Raw genomic sequence first — 24,273 nt, 5'->3', positions numbered from 1 at the left:
GAAAATACCGAAAGGTAAACGGTCAAAAGTGTGGCTGTATTTCGCACAAAAAGATTCAAACATCGCGACGTGCAGCAAATGCAACAAAATAATTGCGTGAAAAGAGGGGAGAGAAGGCAAGAGTCAACGGCAGATCAGCAACCGAAGACTGAAAAATAAACGGATGACAGCTAAACTACCAACGGTAGTCTCTTAAAGGGGCAGTACACATTTTCTCGTACTCAGTGTGTTCAAGTAACAAGATTAACTATGAACAAGATAGAAAAGATAGGTATAAACAAATCATAAAATGGTGAAATTTCATGAAATAAATGCAAACAAAATAATACATTTTTGACTCCAAAGGCAAATATGCTCATATTTTTGCAAAAGAAGTTTGAAGCTGTTTTTTTTATTTATTTATATTTATTTAAGTATACTATAAACTGTTGTTTACAGTTAATATAATGTTCATAGTTTGAAGTTAAAAAGTTTGAAGCTGTAGTTGGAAGCCAAGTGTTTTGTATGTATTTATATTTATAATATACTTTAAACAGTTAATATATTGTTCAATTTGAAGAAAAAAGCCTTTCTTTAATGTCGTCAATCGTCGCTTTGTGCTTTAAAAAAAAAAAGTATCGGTTCCGGCACCGTTTAGGCACCGGTATCGTTTTAAAAGTATCGGTTATGTACCGGTATCGGATAAAAACCAAACGATACCCATCCCTACTCCTACCCCTACCCCTTTTCCTACCCCTACCCTTACTCCTACCCCTACCCAAGTGCATCTGTCACGCAGCACTGATAAACTGTGTGTGGATGTGTGTGTAGGCTGCGCTGGATGAGAAGTTTGCCGCTGTGGAGGAGAAGGAGAATGAAGTGCACCAGCTGCAGCTCTGTCTACGAGAGAAGGACAGAGATGTGGAGAGACTCAACAACCTGCTCACACACAACCAGGAAACTATCAGTGTGAGTGTGTGTGTGTGTGTACATATGAGATTGTGTTAGATCCCTTTGTTCCAGTCAGTTCAAGGGTAAACCCCTACAAGGTAAAAAGTTTAAATTGATGCATGTCTCATCTTCTCCATCAGCAGGCATAACATAGTTTGCAATTTATTGGCAGTCCAGCTCTTGTAATCTTTGAGCTTATGCCGATCATAATGGCTCCACTGTGTATGTATGCATAGGGGATGGGGGAGGAGAGGAATGTAGAACCCATGGACCTCTCTTAGATGGTTGTTGCTTGTCATTCAATTGATATAATGAATTAAAATAATTGTACAAAATAAAATAAAGTAAAGATTATATATATATTGTTGTATGTGTGTGTGTGTAGGGGCTCGATACGCTGGTGAAGGAGAGAGATGTGGAGCTGCAGCAACAGGTGAACTCCCTGAAGAACCTGCAGAGGAGCAAGCAGAGCACAGAGGACAGCCTGAACCGAGCGCTCCGAGAGAGAGACGCCCTCATCCAGCAACTCCAACACGCTCTGGAGAGCAAGACCAAAGACCTAGAGGTAACTCTCTCTGACACACACATACTCTCTCACACACACACACACACACACACACACACACACACACATCAAGATGCACAATCTGTCTGCTGTTTATTTTTTTTACTTTCAGCTTACATTTATAGGCCAACCGGACGGAAAGACCAAAGCCATAGGGGTTATTCTCTCACACACATATACGTATATTTAGCAACACACGCATATGTACCATAACTCTAGCGTGCTCCAAACAACAAGGTCAAAGACATGGCAATAACTCACACACACACACACACACACACACACACACACACACACACACCTATTAGTTCACATATGTACAGTACCTATAGCATGCTTTCTACAGCATGACTAAAGGCCCAGGGCTTTTCTCTGTGTGTGAATAGGAACTGTTGGCTTCTGTGATGAGCAAGTCCCAAGAGCAGGATGGTGACGTGGCAGCACGGCTGTGCCAGAGGTTAAAGGTTGCCGAAGCGGAGCTAGCCACGGCTCTGAGGGAGAGAGAGAGACTCCTCAATGAACACCAGAGCAGCATCGACACTCTCCTCTCTACCATCAGCAGCAAGGAGCAGCTGCTGCAGGTACACAATCACAAACGCACACACACACAATCACACACACGCTATCACACACGCACACAGACACACACACACACACACACTCTCTCACTCATGACACACATTCATCATAAGCAGTAAGGAAGGAATCACTGCTGAAAACACACCTCAGAATGTCAAAGCTCTTTTGAAATTTAGTTGTGTGTGTGTGTGTGTGTGTGTTGTGTGTGTGTGTGTGTGTGTGTGTGTGTGTGTGTGTGTGTGTGTGTGTGTGTGTGTGTGTGTGTGTTTGCAGGACTCATCGGAGCGTCACAGCCGTGGCCTGCGGGAGCGTGACGCTGAGCTCCAGGAGCTGCGGGGTCGTCTCACACACGTGCAGCGGCAGCTCAGCGACGCGCACACACACTCCACCGCCACCGCTCAGGACGCCCACCTCACCAGCGCACAGCTCCGCGCCCAGCTGGCCGAGAAAGACGACCTCATCAATGTGAGTGACCTCTGACCTATGACCTCTGCCACAGCGCAGGGCTTTCATTAAAGTAGCAGAGTGAACAAGACTCCCTGCACTTACAGCAGTTACACTCCTGCACTTTTTTTCTTTTTCTTATGTAAAATAGTATTTATTGATACACTAGGTCTCTATTGCTCGTAGCTTGACTGTTCTCTCCATTGTACGTCGCTTTGGACAAAAGCGTCTGCTAAATGACTAAATGTAAATGTGATGTCAGAAGAAATCTAAATGAAGACATTGCATCTCAAGGGCAAACAGTCAACCAGCATCTCCTACAATGTTGGCTCCAGCCAGGGTATTAAAATAACAGTGTGAAACAAACCAAACAAAAATAAAACGATTAAACAATTTTGAGATGGGACCGATCCAATACCATATCGGACTCGCCTTACCGATCCACGACATAGCCTACCGGTCCGTCTCCCAACACACACCACTACATGCACCAGCGGTATTGAAAAAGGGCGCACACTACACTTTGATATCAACTTAATTTATTTACCAACCATCCTAGCAGCAGGGAGATACCTGCTGATTCAGCTTCACAGCCAATCCCGCAGTTAGCAATAGAATCACTGGTCAAACATACACAGCACTCACACACTCTGGTTACAGGCTGGTTCCAGATACTTGTAATCTGTTGTGAGTTAGCATTACATACTATTATACACTGCATTACATACTATAAATACTACTATTTTGTCTTTTGCTTGCTATTTTTCGTATACAGCGCTTTTGACCACTATTCATAAAACTCCATTATTTTTCACCAAAGACTCCTTTGAGACGCCTACTATTTTTCCATACTCTTTTACCACCAAGAGCTTTTTGGTCTAAAGTGAGGTGGGGGTTGAGAAGATCTCAGATTTGATGTCGTATCGGAATCGGCAGATATTCAAATTCAAGTGTCGGAGTCGGATCGGAACGGAACTGAAAGAAAGTGGATTGGTGCATCTCTTAAACAAATGGAATGTTTGTATGTATGGAGTTCCTACCCACATTACTATAGCTGGCCAATAGAGGCTACAAAACATCTCAAACAGCATGGGAACAATACACACACTTTCAAAGGTACAGGGTAAAAGTGAAACTTTGAGGAATAGTGAAACGTTATTAAATATGATTCTTCCTTGGTGTGTGTAGAAGCTGCTGGAACAGGGGCAGGAGCGGGATCGGTACCTGGCCGAGTTGAAGACTGATGCTGCGGCCCCTCAAGTGGTGGAGCTCCGACAGACCATCCATCTTCTTCAGCAACAACTAGAGGAGAAAGACGGTAAAACCCTCTGTTCTCTCTCTCACACACACACACACACACACCACACACACAGCAATGACAAGTACAGGTGAGAGTATAACACGCATACACACAACAGTGACTAAGCAGCAAAAGCTGCGAGACGTTAAAGAGACAGGAAAGGCTCCAGCCATCTCTCAGGCCATTGAAGCTTCAAGACTTCAAGATCAAGAGGAGGCTGAGACACCCACATGAGTGCTGCAATTAGAAACTGTGATTGTGAAGGAAGAGGAGTTATTTTATGTCATTCATATCTTTCTTTCTTTCTTTCTTTTCTTCCTCTTCCTCAGTTGAATTAAATGATAAGGGACCTGATGAGAGCCCGAAGGCTAAAAAGTCTTTGGCAGCCCTAAAGAAACAGCTGTCAGTGAAAACGGAGAATCTCAACAAAGCCCTTCAGAGAGAGGAGGACCTCAAGGTGACACACACACACACACGCACACACCAAACCTCACTTAATCCTAATCTAACCCCCTTTACCTAATCCACACTTTACATTTAAATTTAACATGTACCCGTCAGCTTCATCCTAAAATCTGGGTTTGTGTATGGCTGTGTGTCTGTCTTTACCTTATCACAGAGCTTGGTCGCAGAGCTTGAAGGTCGACTAAAGGAGCAGACCATCAACATAGAGACCCTCACACACACTATTACCACCAAGGAAGAATTCGTATGTGTATGTCATGGATAGCATTTTGTGTGTGTGTGTGTGTGTGTGTGTGTGTGTGTGTGTGTGTGTGTGTCTCTCTGTGTCTGTGTCTGTGTCTCTGTGTGTGTTATATTGGTGTGTGTATGTTTGTGTGTGTGTGTTTGCATATAGGTTATATATATATATATATGTGTGTGTGTGTGTTTAACATTGTACTGTCCTTCTCTAGCAGCTCCAAACAGATGAGTGCAGGGGTCCTGGACCCCCTCAGAGAGAGAGCACAAGCATTGGGGGAGACAGCAAGGAGGTAGAAACACACACACACACACACACACACACACACACACACACACACACACACACACACACACACACACACGCCATCTCCTAATATGGGACACTGTCAGGAGGACTACACTCTAGACACACACACACTCCTGACCTCTCCTGACCTCTGGTTTTAGGCCCTGCCCCCTTTGTCAGCTCTGCGCATGGAGTGGGAGGGGCTGAACCGTTCACTGAGGGCAGAGCAACAGCTGTACTTCAACCTGGTGCGCTCTGTCAAACAGCAGGACAGGTGAGGTTGGGGTGTTTGTATGGTTGTATAAGGATCTGTATTTGTTGTGACATTGAAACCAGCGCTGTCAACACACAGTGTAATAACTGTACAATGGTGGCATGTCTCTCTTCAGAACCTCATTAGTAGATAGACTGGCCAATCATTGTCAGTCTGAAGATGCCATGACATGTGATTCCAGACCAGTGGTGTTGTACTCAGTGAATGTATTCATTAGCATTAGCAGAATGCTATGACTGCTGTGCTAATGGAAGTGCCTGGATACTGTTTCAGCGCTGAGCGTCTGCAGGCCCTGCAGCTGGAGCTCACCTCCGTCCAGCTCCTGCGGCAGCAGCTGGAGTCCAGCATCCTGGCCAACGAGCAGCTCCGGGAGCAGCTGGAGCAGGACATGCAGGGAGCCAGTCAGAGTGAAGGTGCAGTAGAGGGACAGTTCTGACAGCCAATCAGAAGGTTGGGTGCTAGTAATGACCGCCAATCAAAGTCCACGGATACTTGAAGCTTCTATCTACACTCGATTACCTTAGCCTAGTCCCAGCTAAAATATCATGTGTTGTTATAAATAGCGGAGCACTTTTTGATTTATATAGTAGGGACACCTAACACGCTGGCTTCATATAACTAACACTTATGTTAGTCACCCACACACACGCAGTAACTCCAGCATCCCTCATCTTTAGGAGTTTTTGCTTTTAGGCTTCATAAACAAATCAGTTGTGATATTTTCATGCAGTTTGTGCTCAGAGACACCAGATGACCTCTCAGTACTAACTGTCTGCTTTGTGTTTTTAGTTCTCATTTCTCTTCATTTCACTGCTGTCTGTTCCCTAAAGCTGTCCCACTCTCTTTCTCTCTCTCTCTCACATACACACACACACACATACACAGACACACACACACAGCCCAAAGCCTGTCCTGTTTGTCTGCTCTTTGCTTCATCTGTCGTCTGTAATCATTTCATCCCTGCTGATAAAGCCACTGTGGAATAAAACTGTCTGTTTGTTTGTCTGTCTTTGTCTGCATGCGCACACACACATAAGGGCAAACATGTATTCTCTGAATTTGAATGTCACACACCCTTTTGAGGCACAAGTGTGTCTGTCTGTGTTTGTCAAACACTAAAGCACACTGATGGTCTGCCCATCTCTGTCACACTTTTTATAACATACATGCTCACGCACACACACACACACACACACACACACATACACAGACATCCACACCCCAAGCATGCTTCCATCTGCTCTGTCTGTGCATGAATATCCTGCATGTCTTACTGCTTGACTTTACCTTTTCAAAAGCTTCCATCAACTATCTGTCTCCATCATCACATATTACTCACTCTTGTGTGTCTAACCATAAAGCACTGCGCACCTACCCCACCACACACCACACACACACACAAATGCACAACTGAATATCCATGTATTCATAGTTAATGGAACTAAAATAATACGATGAAATTATGCTATCTTTAACAGTAGATGTGTATTTAAGTGTGTGTCTGTACGTCTGTGTGGTTGACCTGATGAAGCGTTAATCCTTCTCTACCCATCTGCTTAGAGTACCCATTTCCATGGCGATGCCCGTTTCCCCCACCCCCTCCAGGGTGGCAGTAAAAATAGGCCCGGCATGACCTCGATCAGGCAGGGAGAGAGCTGGAGTGAGAGTGGAGGGGGGGGCAGTGAAGGGGAAGATTACTGATCTTTTGGACGGATTGTCCTCCGTCAGTTCTTTAACCATTACTCAGTCACAGAGAACACATGCATTCCTGCCCACAGCTATGAATGTAAAGGCTTGACTGTATAGAGCTGGGAAACAGCTATGAATGTAAAGGCTTGACTGTATAGAGCTAGGAACTGGCCCAGTTTACATAGATATACGTAATGGGGGGAGATATACGTAATGGGGGGAAACATCATCACATTTTTACATCAGTCTACCGCATGGATGCTTTTCATTATGCCTCTGTGTCTCATCTGTGCTCTATAGCTTGGCTGACCCCTACTGGTGTAAGCAGTGAGGTGTTGCAGACAGTCTATAGACGGGACTTTCTGTGTGCTCTGAAACAGCGAGATGTAACTCAACCATCTGAACAGAGATTTAAAGGAAAACTACCAAAAGTTGTCTGGAAAAAAGACTAGGTTAGGAGGCTGATAAAATATCAGACAGCGATTCAGGCATCCCCTGAATGAGGTGTTGCTTGATGCGGAACATTGACACATGTCTAAAGTACATCAGTTGCTTTGAGGGATTAGTGCGTTAGTGTCGGGATGAGTTTGTCTGTTTTTTGTGATGAGAGAGCAGTGCCAGCCTGCTGAACAAGATATTAGCGCCACATTTCTTAACATAGTTGTCATTATTGTGTCTTCTCTAATGTGAGTTATAGTGAAGGGACGGCACACATTCCCATCTGTGTGGGTGCTGTCCAAGTATCACAGCCACCACCATAACATTGCCATTATTGCCTTGCACTGCCAGTTTAGTTACAAGAGTATATGACCAGATCTAGAGTTCGTTATCATACCCCATCAATTACAGTCATATTCATTAAAAAACCCTCGTTTCCGCATCACCGTATCTTCTAATGCTGTATGTTTGGATTGGGTTAGGGCCAGATATTCATATATTTGGTCAGTCAAATGTTTGGTTGTTTGAAAGTTGGTGTTCTGGCTGTGTTAGTCTGTGTATGTCTGGGTGCTAAAACATGGCTATCATGTGTGACGGCTGTGTGCATTAATGTGTCCTTGTATCTGAGGAAATGTATCTGAGGAACTGGTGAGCATTAAAGCTTTACATTTATAGTTATTTGTTGTGTGTGTGTGTGTGTTTGTATATGTGGGTGTGTGTGTGTGTGTGTGTGTGTGTGTGTGTGTGTGTGTGTGTGTGTGTGTGTGTGTGTGTGTGTGTGTGTGTGTGTGTGTGTGTGTAGGTGAGGAGCTTCAGATTGTGCGCTCTGCATTGGAGGAGGCTCGGCGCTGGAACACATCTCTTCAGGCTCGACTGGGACAGATACAGAGTCGCGGCGGTGGAGTCGGACAGGCCAATGACACTGGTCAGCACACACACACACACACACACACACACACACACACACACACACACACACCACACACAGATAATGCATATAATAGAAACTGGCAGTGATTCACAATAAACATTAGAAGGCCTTCTACTGCCAATAGACAGTAAAATAGTAGAAGGCCTGTTAAAAGGTATCCGTGACTGTGGGTCTTCTTAAAACAAGGAGGGACGCAGATTGTGGAGGACATGGTGTAGTATATTTGCAGTGCGAAGGTCAAAGGTATATACAGAATAGGAAAATAAACAATGACACGAGGGTGAAAACAAAAGATAAAGTCAAACTTAATGATTTATAAATAATGAAACAAAAATAGCTGTAGCAATATTGCTCTACAAGATCACCCAAGACTCACCTTGCTGAGATCTGCTGAGGCCTGACAGCAAACAATAGTGCTCCCCACACTGGCCTAACCTAGAATGACAACCAAACCTCTTGTACAGGTAACAGTGGGGTAAAAACAACAGCTTTCTACCATTCTAATTACTGTTAAATAATAATAAAAACATATTTAACAACACATTGATGGAGGATTAATGCGTGCACTCGCCAAACATTCTACCAATGGCTTTTAAAATACTGATAGGGAGATGACACTCACAAGCAGACAGGGAGGTAAAACAGCAAAATTGCTTCCAGGTGGATAAATGTTTAAAACAGTCATACGCCAGTCCGTTAAGAGTTCATGATGTCAAGTGGGAAGAATGCCCACCATTCCACGGCAAGGGATGACGTGATGCCTTGTCGCGACATCACAAGGCCATACACTGCCCTCTGTGCTGAATAAGACCAGGTTTTGGTGTGTTTCCATGTAGGTGACTTCCCGAGTGTGATCGCTGATCAGACGTCTTATATGACCATCTGTTTGGGAGAGGCTGAGGAGACGGAGTTGGATCAGCTGAGTGTGTCTCAGCTCAAACTGAAGGTAAACTCAATCCCACACTTGTGCCTTTTCATATTTACATCCTCATACATATCAACACACACCCACACACACACACACACACACTCATTCACAATACAGTGTCAGTCACATTTCATAAGGAACACAAACATTTCTTAGGAGGGACTGCTGAACAGAAAGTGGTCCAAATTGATGGATTTTCCATATCTATAAAGCCTGGTTCTGAAAGCCTTATCAGTATAGCCTGTTTACTCCACATTGGCTATTAATTAGCAGTTAACTGTTTATGATACAAAGCATAATAACAACATTGAGCACATCAGTGGTTTAACTGGCTGATGAAACAGCAAGCTGGGCCTAGCTAACAAGCTAATAATAATGTCCTGGCCTGGGTTCAGCTTCCAGTTATTTAAAATGTTTGCCAGCTGTCTTTAGTCAATAAGAGCAGGAAAAGCCCTTTGTTATGCCGTAGTAAGTAGGTCAGTTTAACAGCCGCTTTTAATCAAACCATTGATCTCTGATCTAAGAACCTCCATGAATCCCGCTCCACAAAAGGAAGAATGTTTATATGAGGCCACAAAGTAAAAACACGCTGCTTTTAAAACTGAACTCCAATATAATGTGCCAAACCCGGTAGGCTGAGGCAGCTGGATCCCAGGTGCAGCCCCTCTTTTCTGCCCCCTCAGGGCCTTGTGGGTAATGTTGTTTATCTTGGATCCACATGGTTAGGTACTAAGGGCGCGACTCTCCCACGTGCAGAACTTTTAAAAAGCATGCAGTCACACACTTTTCAGCCTATGCGTATTCTTCCCTTGACCTAAGTTTGCAGGCTTGTCAGCTATGCACTTCTGAGGGCTGTAAGTCAAGCACCACTACAAGGTGAAACACCTTTCGGAATGGTACTCTGCCTTTTATGTTGGCAGTAGGCATATTTTTATCGGTATAGACGTACCAGTACAAAAGCACAATATTTGTGTGTTTTCATTAGGGGTGGGAATCTCTTGGCACCTCACGATTTAATTCGATTCCGATTCAGAGGATTCGATTCTAGGCCGATTATCGATTCCGAACCGATTATCAATTCTAAACCGATAAAACGATTATCGATGCATCTCGATTTTTAAAACATTTGAGTTTGCTACTCAGAGGTTGCTAATCACTCCCTACTTTGTGTTTGATAATTAAAGAAAATCAACAGATGAGTTACCTTCTCTATTTTTTATTTAGAGAGCTTTTCCTTGTCACAATTATGACTTTCTACGAACAATGCAATAACCGATGCAGCTTGCATTTCAACACAAAATGGATGTAAAGGGAAAAAAAAAATCTGAATCGAGACAGAATCGTTCGAAGAATCGATTTTTTTTTTCTCCCCCACCCCTAGTTTTCATCTTCTGAAATAACAGTACATTATTTCTATTAACAATGTAATATAAGGTAACAAGGGCCTAGCGTTAAAATATATTTTAATCACATGATATTGTGAACAAGCCTGGTAAGAAATGTGTTTAATAAGAATAAAACTCAGCAATTTCAGTGAAAGACGGAAAAGTGAAAGAAGAAGACTGTGAGTGTTCCGACCTTGTTTGGATATACTGGAGTTTTCCGATGTGCTGTGCATCCAGAGATTTCAACTTGACCGTGAAGCCATCGTCCACTACACTTGTGCCAAACCTTGGACAAACAACCTCCAAGCCACAGTAATCATCCAAGCCACATTCTCTGCCGGCCCTCATCCAAATAATTAGTGTTCTGTCTCTGGTTCCTTTCAGAGGGTGGCTGGTATCATGTCCTGTCTGTCTGATACCTCTATTTGGAACCACACAACTAGGTGTCAGCGTAAGGCCTTTGAGTGTTGGAGAAGTGAAGAAATGGAGTTGAATGGATGTTATTTGAAGCTGCTGTCCTTGAGAATGAGATGCGTAAACAAGCTCTAGTTAACCTTACAACAGCCGACCTCCTGGGCTTTATTCATTTAGAAATACAGCGGGTATGATGCACGGGTCCTTTTCGGTCATCAGAGGCAAGGTGTTTGATTACTTGATTACCATTGAGTGTTTAACAATAGGCTACGCAACATGATCTTAAGATGGGACATTGAAGCTTGAATCTCAACACCTCAAACACCTCTTTATAAATAGGTCTCCTCGCAAATGTAATTCTTTGTTTGTGTGATAGAAACAGATGTTTTCATTTGAGGTTGTTCGTAACACAGTCTTTTTCAAAATCAAAGTCTGGTTAATGTTTTCCATGGATTTTAATGACATCAACCAGGTCCATGTTCCACGTTTTCGTGCGGCCAAAATAAACGAGGTTGTGATCGGTCTGCTTCTCCTTTAAATAAATCCTGCCTTTTTCATGAGCCCACCTTTATCATGAAGTTAATCGCTGTGGGTGCGATCAGAGTGCGAAGGTGGGAATGCGTGGAACTGAAATGTGTGGAACTGGAGGCGCACAAAAAAGTGTGTGATTTAAGACTGAAACCTGATCTAAATTAAATGTGTTAATATGAAGCTGTTGTCCCCCCTATCTCTTTCTCTTTCTCTCTCTCGCTCTCTCTCGCGCTCTCTCTCTCTCTCTCAGGTGGCTGAGTTGCAGGCCTTGAATGCCGAGCTGCAGAAGAGAGCGGCACTTACCCCAGAGCTTCCACCTTACAGCCAGGTGACCATTAACCCTGACCCTGACTTAATCTCTGACCCTATTAATCGCTAAGCTCGTTTGTGTGTCTGCGTCTCTGTGTCTAGTGGAAAATCCAAATCTCTCCTACAAGTTGACGCATCTCCTGTATGCATGTATAGCAAAGCACCAGTAGTCTCCCTCTCTCTCGTAACTTTCTCTCTCTAGGTTCTCTCTCTCTCTCTCTCTCTCTGTGTAGGTAGATTCTCTCTCTTCCACAATGTCTCTAGGGATAGAAAATCTCTAGTACCAATTAACACACTTGTTTCCACTTGTAGAGCATGTTCTTTAAATGTGTGTTTGTTTCTCCATCCCTCCTAACCTCACTGTTTTCTCCTCTCTCTGTCCCATTGGCCGTTTTTTCTTACCCATGACCACCCTGCGGTTGCAGTGGTATCTTCTGTTCCGTCATGACTGGTCTGAATGTGGGTGTGAGGGCGTGTGCTTGTGCAAGAGAGCATATGTGTGTATGTGCATATGCTTTTGAGGATGTGTGTGGGGAGTGTATTATTTTTCCTCATTGCATTTTATGTTCTGAAGTCGTGTGTGTGTGTGTGTGTATCACCATCCATCCCATTGCCACAGCACCCAGAGGTAGCAGAGCAGGTTAACACAGAAAGGCGGCGGAGCACAAACACACAGGTGAGAGGCACACTGCTGAATAGAGCTATATACTCAGAGGAACATGCACAGGGACACATCTGTAATGCCCATTATTTGTGTGTGTGTGTGTGTGTGTGTGTGTGTGTGTCAGGTGAAGCTCGTTGTTGCTCGTTCACCTGATGGAGGCAGCAGTGAAAACGTGTCATTGGCTGGCTTGCCTGCAGTGTTCCTCAGCATACAGCAGGAGGTCTGGCAGTGTGACCAGTCATCTGGGCACAGGTCCCAGACAACCTCACCTGACAGGTCAGCCACACATCACTGTAATAACACATCACCAGTGTGCAGTGGTAGACCAGCTAACACCAGTGCAGAAATAAACGTTCCCCGTCAAGAAACACTTTATCTGCATTTGCTCATCCAATAGCAGTGAACAATTTCAAGAAAAAAACTTTCCACATGGTAATTCCACATGCCTAAATACTTTTGGTTTAGTGGTTTACATTATGGTCCTGAAATCTTCCATAGAGATTTAATACATTCAAGGAAACAAATGCATCAAAATACACATGTGTAGCTACACATACAGTCTGTGTTCAGATACAATTCCCTTTATGGAATTTCATTGACAGTGTCTGTGTGTGTGTGTGTGTGTGTGTGTCTGTTTGCAGATCGAGTCAGAAGGAGCAGCGGTCTAAAGAGAGCAAGGAAAGCGCCGACGCTTCCGGTGACAGCGATGGCCCCGGTGACCTCCGCCATACCATCCAGCGTCTGAGGTCGGAGGCCAGGGGTCACGGTCAGGTCATCAGTCAGCTGAAGGAGCAGCTGCAGCGCAGCACGGCACAGGCCGGCGCCTTCGACCCCGAACTGATCGTCAGCATGGCACGCGAGATGGAGAGACTGAGGGAGGAGAACGAGGCCTTAGAGCGGCGGGCACGGAGCCTGGAGGGCAAACTGCTGCAGGAGAGAGAGGACAAGGAGAGGAGAGTAAGAGAGAAAGAGAGGCAGGAGAGAGAGAGGAGGAGTTGTGCCGGAGAGAACGAGGGAGGAAGGGGAGAGACGGCGAGGAGAGAGAGAGAGAGGCCAAAGGAAAGAAGGGAGAGAGGAGAAGGGGAGAGAGGTCAGAGAGAGGAGATAGGGACAGACAGCCGGGATGATGAGAGCGCCTCCTCCAAGTCCAGCTCCCCCAGCAGACAGACGATCAACCTCATTGCCAGACACACAGTAAGATCTGATTGGCCCTTTCACAGAGACATAACAAAGACACACATGCGTGATTGGTCAGATTTATAATATCATTGTTTATCTCCTAGGCGTACGTGAAGTCCAGGCTGCCTGTCTTGGCCCGCTTCAGCAGACAGGCCGAGAGGCCGGGAGTGGACCACCCGGTGTGTGATGGGGGTCCAGACTCGCCCTACCCAGCACAGAGGAACCTCCTGGGGGCTGAGGACCAGCCAGCGTCCCCTAGATCGTCCCAGCAAAGCAGCCCAGGGACCACGAGCTCCAGACGCAGCCCTGTGCGCTCTGAGCGGACCCTGGGCACGGATGGAGATGTGGTCGTGACCCTCGAGCTGGAGACTCAGCTGGAGCTTCTTCAGCAGGAGTGCCAGGAGAGGGAGGGGCTTCTGCAGCGGAAGGCGGAGCAGTGGGAGGATCTGCAGGCGGAGCTTCAGGAGAAGGACCGGCTCCTGCGTGAATACCTGCAGGCGTTGAAGGCGGCGGAGTCCACCATCGCCTACCTCACGGCCTGCAGCCTGGACTCCCAAACTGGTGTGGCTACGAGCGGCCGGGCTCAGGGCTCAGACCTGGATCCTGAGCCTCTGGGGCTGAGCGCCAGGCTGCAGGAGTGTGTGAGGAGAGCCGAGGAGGCCATTGCGGCCCTGGCTCAATGCGAGCCGGATGCCACATATTCTCACGCTCCCGAGCTGTTGGCCCGGCTGGAGGAGCTCCAGGAGGAGGTGCAGGCGCTCCGAGACCCCCAGCAGGTGCAGCGGCAGGCGGACGCCATCCAGGAGGCATTGTGGGAGCAGAGCCGACTCAACGCCGAGCTGCAGGAGCGCCTCAGGGCTGCCGAGGCCCAGGTGAAGGCCTATGCTAACGCTAAAACCGACCATAGCCCCACTGCTGTTGATGCCGCTCTTAGCACTGATGCTAACAATGCTAAAGTAGCTGACTATAAGCACAGAAGTCCTGCCAAAACCAAATCCAGTAGCAGTGTTAACGAAGCTAGCATGACTGTTGTGAGTCCCTCACTCAGTCCTGATTTGTCTAGCGCCTCTGTTGGCCAGGGGGGGAGCCGCCACAGCAGCAGCAGTAGCCAAATAGAAGGGGAAGGATTGCAGAGTGTGAAGACTCGCAAGGTCCTTCCCAAAATGGCCGACCTGCGTGGCAATGCACAGAGAGAGGAGTGTTTGCGTGAGTGTGTGCGGGCTGTGGAGGGCGCAGTGGAGGCTCTTGTTGCCTGCTGTTCCCGTCCTGACCCCGATGACCTTTCTGACCCCCGTCGTGCCTCTGACCATGCAAGCACCTCTCTCAACGCCACGCTTATGCAGCAGATGAACCGTCTTCTTCACGTGCTGCATCAGAAGAGCAGGTTAGATGGACTCGCTCCTACTCACACCTCCACACCCAAGGTCCATCCAAACCCCGCGCTGATGCTGATCACCCCGCCTCCTGAGAGATTCAGCGTCCAGATTACGGCAGAAAGTGGATCAACACCCAGCCCGGTCCTACACACCCAGCAGAGTCCCTCAAAGTCCAAACCCCATTCCAGCTCGGCCTCTAAGAACCAGCAAAGTCCAACCAAAACCCGGTCCCAGTCCAGCCCGGCCCATCAGAGCAAGCAGAATCCAGTGAAATCCAAATCTCATCCTAGCCTGGCCCCTCAGGACCTGCATCACAACCTGCTGCTCCTGCTGCAGCTCTTCGGGGAGCGTGCCCAGAGAGTGAGCGTGTTAGAGGAGCAGCTCGCCAGCCTGCAGGACAGGCTACAGATCTCACAGGCTGGCAGACACAGAGGTGAGAGCTTTTTACCCACACACACACTCTCAGACATATAAAGACAGACAAACAGATGCACACTAGGGCTGTCAAAATTGCTCAAAAATGACGTTCGAATATTCGCTTTAAAAAAACACATATATTCGAACATATTCGAATTTCTGGTTGCGCATTAGGCACGTCAATAACAGGACAAATTAATACAACGAGACATAACTACTTGTATAGGTAATTTATTTAAGTTTAAACATATTTAACAACATATTACCTACACAAAAATAAGTAAATTAACTAATGGCCAAGACCGCAGAGCTTGGCCTCTCCCTCTCTCTGCCTCTCCCGCACCGTCGCGCTCTCTGCGCATAGCGGTTTAAATGAACGACAACAAGGGATACGGTACCTCGGTTCCAGTGCTTTACAGAACTCCCTGAAGCCTATCCCATCCACCAAACTGATCGGACTCATGTCCTTGCATATGAACGAAATCAATTTTTGCGTGCAGGCCTCCTGTCGTGCCGCAGGCAACGAACTTGTGACGGACGGCGCAAAATATGTATCCAGACGTGGCTGTTTCGCTGAAGTTCCAAATATTATGCCATATTCACTTGGATGCACATTTTGGAGATGTAGCCTCGAGTTGCTAGTTGTTGAATGGTAAGCTAACGCTAGCTTACATAGCTTACACACTACTTTATCTGTAGGCTCAACAAGTTTACAATCAACTGCCCAAAATCCGAAATATTTCCAGACATCACTCTTTAGATTTTTGGGGGTTACAATCACTTTCTCTGCTGCGGTCAAGCAGGGTTCTGCACTTTCTGCCATCTTCCACCAAGTCAACTGTCAGCAGTGAGGCAACTTGTTGAGCCTACAGCTAAAGTAGTGTGTAAGCTAGAGTTAGGTTACCATTCAACAACTAGCAACGTGGGGCTACATCTCCAAAATGTGGAGATGTAGCCTCAAGTTGCTAGTTGTTGAATGGTAAGCTAACTCTAGCTTACATAGCTTATACACTACTTAAGCTGTAGGCTCAACAAGTTTACCATCAACTGACCAAAATCCGAAATATTTCCAGACATCACTCTTTAGATGTTTGGGGGTTACAATCACTTTCTCTGCTGCGGTCAAGCTGGATTCTGCACTTTCTGCATCTCGCAAGTCAACTGTCAGCAGTGACTCTGTGCCAGACAGTGAGACTCCTGTGACCTGTCCCTGATCTCAGGCGCGCGCCCACCCGCAAAGCAGAAAGTGCTGCCGCTGTTTTTTTTTTACATTCGAATTTTAACTTTCACATTCGAAATTCTATTTTTAACAACTATTCGAATATATATTCGAATTTAGAATATTCGTTGACAGCCCTAATGCGCACGCACACACACACACACACACACACACACACACACACACACACACACACACACATATACCAATTCAAACCGAACACAATCACTGTGCTGACTAGGCTTGTAGTCAAACAAGCAGAATTGCCTGTGCTGACTTCAACCAGGGTGTATTGTGGGTTTATGGGTATGTCTTGTCAGCATGTTTCTTGTGCTTGAAATGCTTGAAGCACGTTGAAGGGGAGAGAGAGCGAGAGAGAAAGAAAGGGAAGAAACAAACAAAGACATAGACAAGTAGAGCAGTGACAAAAGAAGGGGGGATAAGAGAAAGAAGGAGCCAGAAAGAAGCGAAGGTGCTGAGCGCTTCAGTAGAGAGAGGAGCAGGTTGAATGGTTAAATGGCAGTGGAGACATGGGACAGAGAAAGAGGAGCAGGTTGGTTAAATGGCAGTGGACACTTGGGACAGAGGGAGAGGAGTAGGTTGGTTAAATGGCAGTGGACACTTGGGACAGAGAAAGAGGAGCAGGTTGGTTAAATGGCAGTGGACACTTGGGACAGAGGGAGAGGAGTAGGTTGGTTAAATGGCAGTGGACACTTGGGACAGAGAAAGAGGAGCAGGTTGGTTAAATGGCAGTGGACACTTGGGACAGAGGGAGAGGAGTAGGTTGGTTAAATGGTAGTGGACACTTGGGACAGAGGGAGAGGAGTAGGTTGGTTAAATGGCAGTGGAGACATGGGACAGAGGGAGAGAGGGACCTAATAAGCAGCTTGGAGACGAGACGTGTCTCTGATTGAGTGTGTGATCTGTAGCGCCCCCTGCTGCAGCAGAGGAGCGGGCGCAGGACCAGGGCTATGAGACCAGCGGGCGCAGCGAGCCGGAGGCCAGTAGCACAGGTATACCATGTGACCTCCACACGACCTCTGACCCTAACAGTCACCTCCACCTGCGTGGCAGTGCAGTGGGCAGGCGCGCTCAGGATGGAGCATGAGCTCACTCCAGCATGCTGAGAGCTGATTGGCTGACTAACAGAGCACGAAACACAAGTGATTGGTGGAGAATGCATGTAGGGAGCACCTTGGGGTGCCCATGTGTGTGTCTGTCACTGTGTTCAGCCTTTACACTGGTTCTCACTTTGCATGGCTTCAACGATCCGGTTTGGTGTATTTATCACTGCGTGTCCTTGATATTGATCTTCTGAGTGTGTTTGTGTGTGCAATACTACTTCATGCTGAGCTATCTGCTATGCTTCTCCTTCTTAATTGTTGATGCTGTGTGGCCGTGTGTGTGCGTGCTTGCGTGTTTGTGTGTATGTGTGCGTGTGTGTCCATGCATGTGTGTGTTTTACAGTCCATTGCAGCCCTTCTCCCATACTCATGACCTGTCACTGGAAAAAGGTCCCCTGACCCTCATTTTTGACTTTATGTCACTTTGGAAAACTCCAACCTCACAGATGTTTCTGCTTGGTATTTGTGTTCATGCCTGTGTCTGTGTGTGTGTGTGTGTGTGTGTGTGTGTGTGTGTGTGTGTGTGTGTGTGTGTGTGTGTGTGTGTGTGTGTGTGTGTGTAACTCCATCTCTCTCAGACGTGGATGTGGTGCTGGACACTGCCTCCAGCCCCTCCTACCCCAGCTCACCCGGCCTCAGCCTGACCCCGCGACCCCCGGCTGACCTCTGTGACCCCGACGCTGACCCCACCCTGATCCGGCAGCAGCTGGCCCAGCTGCGCGCTCAGGTGGAGGGTCAGCAGAAGGTCATCCAGCACCTGCAGACAGGCCACCGGAGGTCATCACTCTCCGTTGAACTGCTGACCGCCGCCTCTGGGGCAGATGGCGAGCGCGCGGAGAAGGGCGAGAGACGAGGGAGGAGGGAGCAGAAGTCCTGCCTGGGCTCTGGAGAGCTGGGGAAGGACCGAACACTGAACAGAAGCCTCTGCCAGTCTGCCTCTCCCTCCAGGTTGGCGCGTTATGCCTTATCACATGTTGCTTTTGATTGAAGTAAACTTGGACTCTATGTCTGTCTAGTGCCAGTAAAAATGTCCGTTTATACTAAGAGATGTAGTTATGTTGAATTTTATCCCTTTACCTGATTTTGCCATATTGAGACAGTTTAATTTAATTCTCCCCTTCTCCACCATATCTGGTCTGTCTGTCTGTCTGTCTGTCTGTCTGTCTGTCTGTCTGTCTGTCTGTGTGTGTGTGTAGGATCGAGTCTCTGGTGCAGTCCCAGGCGCGGGAGCTGTGTGAGCTGAGGCAGCAGATCCGTGCCAGTGGGCTGCTGGGCGTGGAGCAGCGGCGCGTGCTGATGGAGCTCCGTAGGGCCATGGAGGACATGCTGCAGACCTCCCAGCAGCAGCCTCACCTGGGACAGAACATCCAGCAGAGCCTAGACCACAGCCTGGGGCTTCTGAACATGCTGCAGCCAGGTACACTCAGAGAAATACTCTCACACACACACACACACACACACACACACACACACACACACACACACACACACACACACACACACACACACACACATACATACACAGATACTCAGTCATACAATCAGATGCACATAAATACACAGACATGCATGCAGGAGAGGCGAGCCACACAAGAAATGATACAGTCAGCTGCACATACACACACACACACACACACACACACACACACACATGCACAGACTCACCATTGCACAGTTCCTGAAAATACACAAAGCCTAGCAATGCTGTAGCCATGTCCTAGTCAAGCACAGGCAGAGAAGCAAACGTGCAGATTAATGTTTCTTTTCTTCAGCCAGGTACACAAACACTCCCCCACAGACTCACTGTCTGCTCATCCAGCTCAGTCTGGACCACAGCCCAGAGACGCCTCGGCCAAGAACAACCTCTCTGAGAATTTAAGGCATAAACACTGGGTGGAGGGAAGGTCACTGAGAGGTCCAATGGGGCTGGGGGGGCGGGGGGGCTCTGATGTCCAGTGAATTGTGTGATTTGGAGGGACAGATCTTTCATTACCCATCATCCTCTTTGTCTTACAGGGGACACTTCACCCAGAGACAGGGAGCAAGGGATGGGTCAGACCCAGAGGTGAGACACACACACACACACACACACACACACACACACAAGCACACAAGCACAAAGGTTCACACAGGTTTCCCAATAACTGACAGCTCTCTGCCCCCTCAGGCCATTAGTGTGTGTGTGTGTGTGTGTGTGTGTGTGTGTGTGTGTGTGTGTGTGTGTGTGTGTGTGTGGATCTCACATAGAGAATGGACTTGTCCATCAGAGAGGTGTGCACGCCTCATGCACGCCTCATGCACCCCCTTGTGCTTTGTGTCTGACCCAGTCTGACAGACGGCTGTCGTAACAGCACTCTGGTTTCACTGACCTCATCATGCACACACACACACACACACACACACACACTCTGAATAACTCTGTGGCTAGTGCTAGCCCCTGGTGTTCGTCATGATTTCCATCATGATTGTCTTATATTGTTTGGTTTCAGTAAGGTTCTTGGTGTTACTGTTAAATAATCAAGTCATTCATTAGCCCTCATCTCTAGTTTCCATTCGTACAGTTGTGTAGTACTAAAGAAAAAAGCGAGTGTTTGTCTTGGGTGCCAAATGTATGCAGCATCAGGAACACAGTATCAGATCATGTATGAGTGTGGCAGCTCAACTAAGGTTGTCACTGGGTGGTGCGGTGGCCTGTACAGCGAGTGTGAATGCCAGTGTGTAGCTGCGCTGCTTGAGGAGATGCAGTACCTGCGCTCTCAGCTGGAGGGCGACAGAGAGCAGCATCTACAGCAGCTGGCCTACCTGAGCCAGCAGAACCAGACTCTGGCAGAAAACACACATCTTCAGCTGGACCTGTGAGTGTGTGTGTGTGTTTGCGTGTGTGCGTATCTGCAGTGAGGTGTGCTTTCTCTCTCTAGCTTTCGTTTTTCACTCACTCACTTTCTTCTGAGTCTCTCATCCTGTCAGTGTGTCTGTGTGCTAGGCCATCCTTCCTGATTGGGCAGAAAGTGATGTATAGTGTGGTGTGGCTTTTCTTCACTGATGGAAAATGAACAAACATGGCTGCCAGTGCAGCCATACAGAACATTCACAGAGGATCCCTCTCTCATCTGTATAGCGTTTAGGTAGTGGCTTTGAAGACTTTCGTTTTTGATTTGTCTCTTGGTAGGTTTGCTTGATTCTCACTTTCCCCACTGTAATGATTTTCATTACAATGCCTTTGCGTGCTGTGAATTTTTTTTATGGAGTTGAATGTATAAGACATTGTCACACAAACACTCTGACACAGGGCATATTCAGGCTGGACCACCCTAGAGAACTTGGTGTAAAAACAGTGACCTGACATTGCATCATTTTGACAATTTCTTTCTCTCGCTCGCTCTCTCTCTTTCTTTCTTTCTTTCCTTCTTTCTTTCTTTCTTTCTCTCTCTCTGTAGTGTGTGCTCGGAGCTGCAGCAGAAGTCTCGGCTCATCCGTTCTCTGCAGGAGCAGCTAGGCGTCAAATCTCCCAGCAGCCACCAGGGCTCCATCTCCAATGACAACAGCACAGCGTCTTATCACAACAGCCCCCCTGCTGGCCTCCGAGCCTCAACAGGTAGAAGCACGCATTTATACACACGCACACACACACACACACACACACACACTCTGCTTCACAGTTACGCACATTCACACACAGTTACAGTCACACCTATACATACATACCCATTTGGAGATATGTTGAGGTACTGTATTTATACGGTAGCATCTGCAGAAGCAACTGCTCTTTGTGCGCGTGTGTGTGTGAGATCCTTGTGTGTGTTGAGTGGAGGGTGATCTGATCCCCCTTTTAGATGCAGCAAGCTGGGAGGCAATCCTATGAGTGATGTGTGTGTGTCTGTGTTTCTGTTTGTGTGTGTGTGTCTGCGTGTCTGTATGTGCTTGTATGTCTGTGATGAGAAGCTGTAAATGGACCACTTAGTCTGTGAATGGGGTCAGTTCAGGGTTAGAGTGTGATGTGCACGTGCGAGTGTGTCTGTGTGTGTGTCCGTGGGTGTGTTCATTGTGTTTTGTGTTTTCCATTCTCTAATTAAATATGGATATTTTTCCCTTGAAAGATTGCTTGAATCAATACCCCACCTTCTTTAATGGCACTTATTTTGTCTCGTAATCCTGGCTATACTTGACTTAAGTGTGTGTGTGTGTGTGTGTGTGTGTGGTAAACCAGTATCTCATTACTGGCCCTCACAGATACATTATTCACCAGGCCTATCCGATTTAATCCCAGCACTTGTGTGTGTGTGTGTGTGTGTGTGTGTGTGTGATACTGGATAGTGGCTGTCCAAACTTGCTCAGAGCTCTTCAGAAGGACAAGACTGCTAGACAGAGACTTTGTTAGAATAGACCTTCTGTATAGTCAGTATATGGCTTTGAGCATCTCATAGCACAACGTTAAGGTGAAGGTTTTAACCAAAACCTTAGTGGTTTTGTTAGTCGGTCAGACAGAAGAGGGATTTGGTTGTTACTCTTGACCTACGTGACCACCGTGAGATTAGCTGTATCAGCTTCGCTTTTGGGACGTGAGTGAGCGCTAGCATTAGAATTAGCGTCTGTGATAGATGTCTGAGGTGGTGGTTGAGGTGGGTGGGGGAAGGGACAGGCAGGATGGAGACTTCCAGAGCAGATGGAAAAAAGCCCTCAAAGTATCCAGAGAGAAAGGAAAAGGTATGTATATGATAATAAACACACTTATAGGTGGCCAGGTGTGAGGGAAGTCAGAGAGGTTAATGTGTGGGAATGCATGTTGCAGACGGAAAGTGTGTGCTAGCTTGTTACTTGTTGTATGATATTTTCGTGTGTGTGTTGTGTATGTTATTTTCGTGTGTGTGTTAGTTTGCTATACAGTTTATTCTGCTGTGTGTGTGTGTGTGTGTGCGCGTCACAGGGCTGAAGCTGACCAATGGCATGGCAGCGGCCGGCGAGGGTGTCGTTACCGTGGAGACAGAGGAGAGCAGCACGCGCACTCTGCACAGGGAGAACGGGCGTCTGCAGGAGCAGCTGCGCTCCAGCGAGCAGCTCAACACCACGCTTCGCAGCGAGCTGGACCTGCACCGCTCCCTCCTCACACACACGCACGCGCAGGCGCACACACACTCACACACACTCACACCCACAAAGGAGCAGGCAGGGGTGCAGACAGAGACGAGAACACAGCCAGACACAGCCAACAGGACCATCAACACAGGTACTGTGTGTCTGTGTGTCTGTGTGTGTGTGTGTGTGTGTGTGTGTGTGTGTGTGTGTACAGGTGTGTGAGAGAGTGGAGACAGGGTCAGTTTTCTCTGTTGGGATATGGGAAACGTTTCTGCAGCCATTTATCAGACTTCTGGATGTAAATATTTAAGAATCTTAAGAACATCTCCCCCCTCCGCTCTGTCTGTTAGATCTGTTAGCTGAGCACCTGCAAGAGATCCGCGCTCTGCGTCAGCGTCTGGAGGAGACCATCTGCACCAATGAGAGACTAAGAGAACAGCTGGAGAGGAGGCTGCAGGAGGCCCAGAGAGACCCAGGTACACACACACACACACACACACACACACACACACACACACACACACACACACACACACTGAAGTGGAGAGGAGATCCTAGAGAGACATCCCAGAGGTGGCTACTCACTCACTCAAACACAAACACACATGCACCAAATAAACCAGTAAAGTTTTACATTCAGACTGAGGTTCTCCTTGCTTGTGTATCCCAGCAGGCACAAACATCTTCATCGCGGGGCTGGAGGACCAGGGGCAGCTGGCCAACGAGGTCCGCAAGCTGTGGGCCCACAACCACACACTCAGAGAACAGCTCAACCAGGGCAGCAGAGGTACTCGCACATACAGACACATAAACACACACACACAGCCTCACACATGCATGCACATACTCGCACATAATCTGCAATGCAGAGAATAGCCCAACCAAAACAAAGATTACATACACACACACACACACACACACACACACACACACACACACATACACACACTTTCAGTTTAACCAGAACTGTGGAGATACTTACAGACGCAGTCATACCAAGCACCAGACTGTCATCATGTTTATGCGTAGTATGTATGTAAAATATATGTTCGTGTGATAAAATGTGCAGATAAGCAGAAGGAGAATGAACGTCTGCGTGAGACTCTGGCCAGGAGAACAGCCAAGCTGGAGCGCAGCCGCAGAGAACACACACACCTGCAGGAGAATCTGCACAGGTAACTTAAACACACACACACACACACACACACACACACACACACACATCACACCTGCTAAGAGTATGCACATGTAACTTAAACACATACACACACACACACACACACACACACACACACACACCTGCGGAGAGTCTGCACACAGGCATCAATCACTTCCAAGAGATCCCATATTGTGTAAACACACATCCACTCTGTCTCTGTCATGCTGCTCATTATGCTCCCGTGTTCCCCAGCGGGCGGCAGCTGATGTGTGTCGTGTGAGTTTGCTCACGGGTGTGCACCGGGTCGGGTGTCCGTAATGGTGTGTGTCGTAATGGAGTTGTAGTTAGCTTGTA

General features: G+C 47.2%; 1 protein-coding gene across 1 annotated transcript in view; it reads left to right on the top strand.

Moving 5' to 3' along the window:
- The window catches only part of cdk5rap2 (CDK5 regulatory subunit associated protein 2), a 42,597-nt gene that overhangs the window by 13,794 nt on the left and 4,530 nt on the right, over positions 1-24,273 (top strand). Inside the window, 26 exon segments of the mRNA XM_042709357.1 lie at positions 811-948; positions 1,316-1,495; positions 1,882-2,076; positions 2,348-2,539; positions 3,707-3,836; positions 4,148-4,275; positions 4,438-4,527; positions 4,736-4,813; positions 4,971-5,083; positions 5,357-5,496; positions 8,013-8,135; positions 8,978-9,087; positions 11,650-11,727; positions 12,328-12,384; positions 12,497-12,648; positions 13,014-13,566; positions 13,656-15,360; positions 17,493-17,576; positions 18,266-18,635; positions 18,884-19,104; positions 19,704-19,752; positions 21,125-21,282; positions 22,612-22,911; positions 23,111-23,236; positions 23,431-23,547; positions 23,830-23,935. Coding sequence (XP_042565291.1) covers positions 811-948; positions 1,316-1,495; positions 1,882-2,076; positions 2,348-2,539; positions 3,707-3,836; positions 4,148-4,275; positions 4,438-4,527; positions 4,736-4,813; positions 4,971-5,083; positions 5,357-5,496; positions 8,013-8,135; positions 8,978-9,087; positions 11,650-11,727; positions 12,328-12,384; positions 12,497-12,648; positions 13,014-13,566; positions 13,656-15,360; positions 17,493-17,576; positions 18,266-18,635; positions 18,884-19,104; positions 19,704-19,752; positions 21,125-21,282; positions 22,612-22,911; positions 23,111-23,236; positions 23,431-23,547; positions 23,830-23,935 — 5,693 coding nt within the window.

This window comes from Clupea harengus, chromosome 12, assembly GCF_900700415.2.
Source record: "Clupea harengus chromosome 12, Ch_v2.0.2, whole genome shotgun sequence".
NCBI classification, from domain to species: domain Eukaryota; kingdom Metazoa; phylum Chordata; class Actinopteri; order Clupeiformes; family Clupeidae; genus Clupea; species Clupea harengus.
This window is presented reverse-complemented; position numbering and strand designations above follow the sequence as displayed.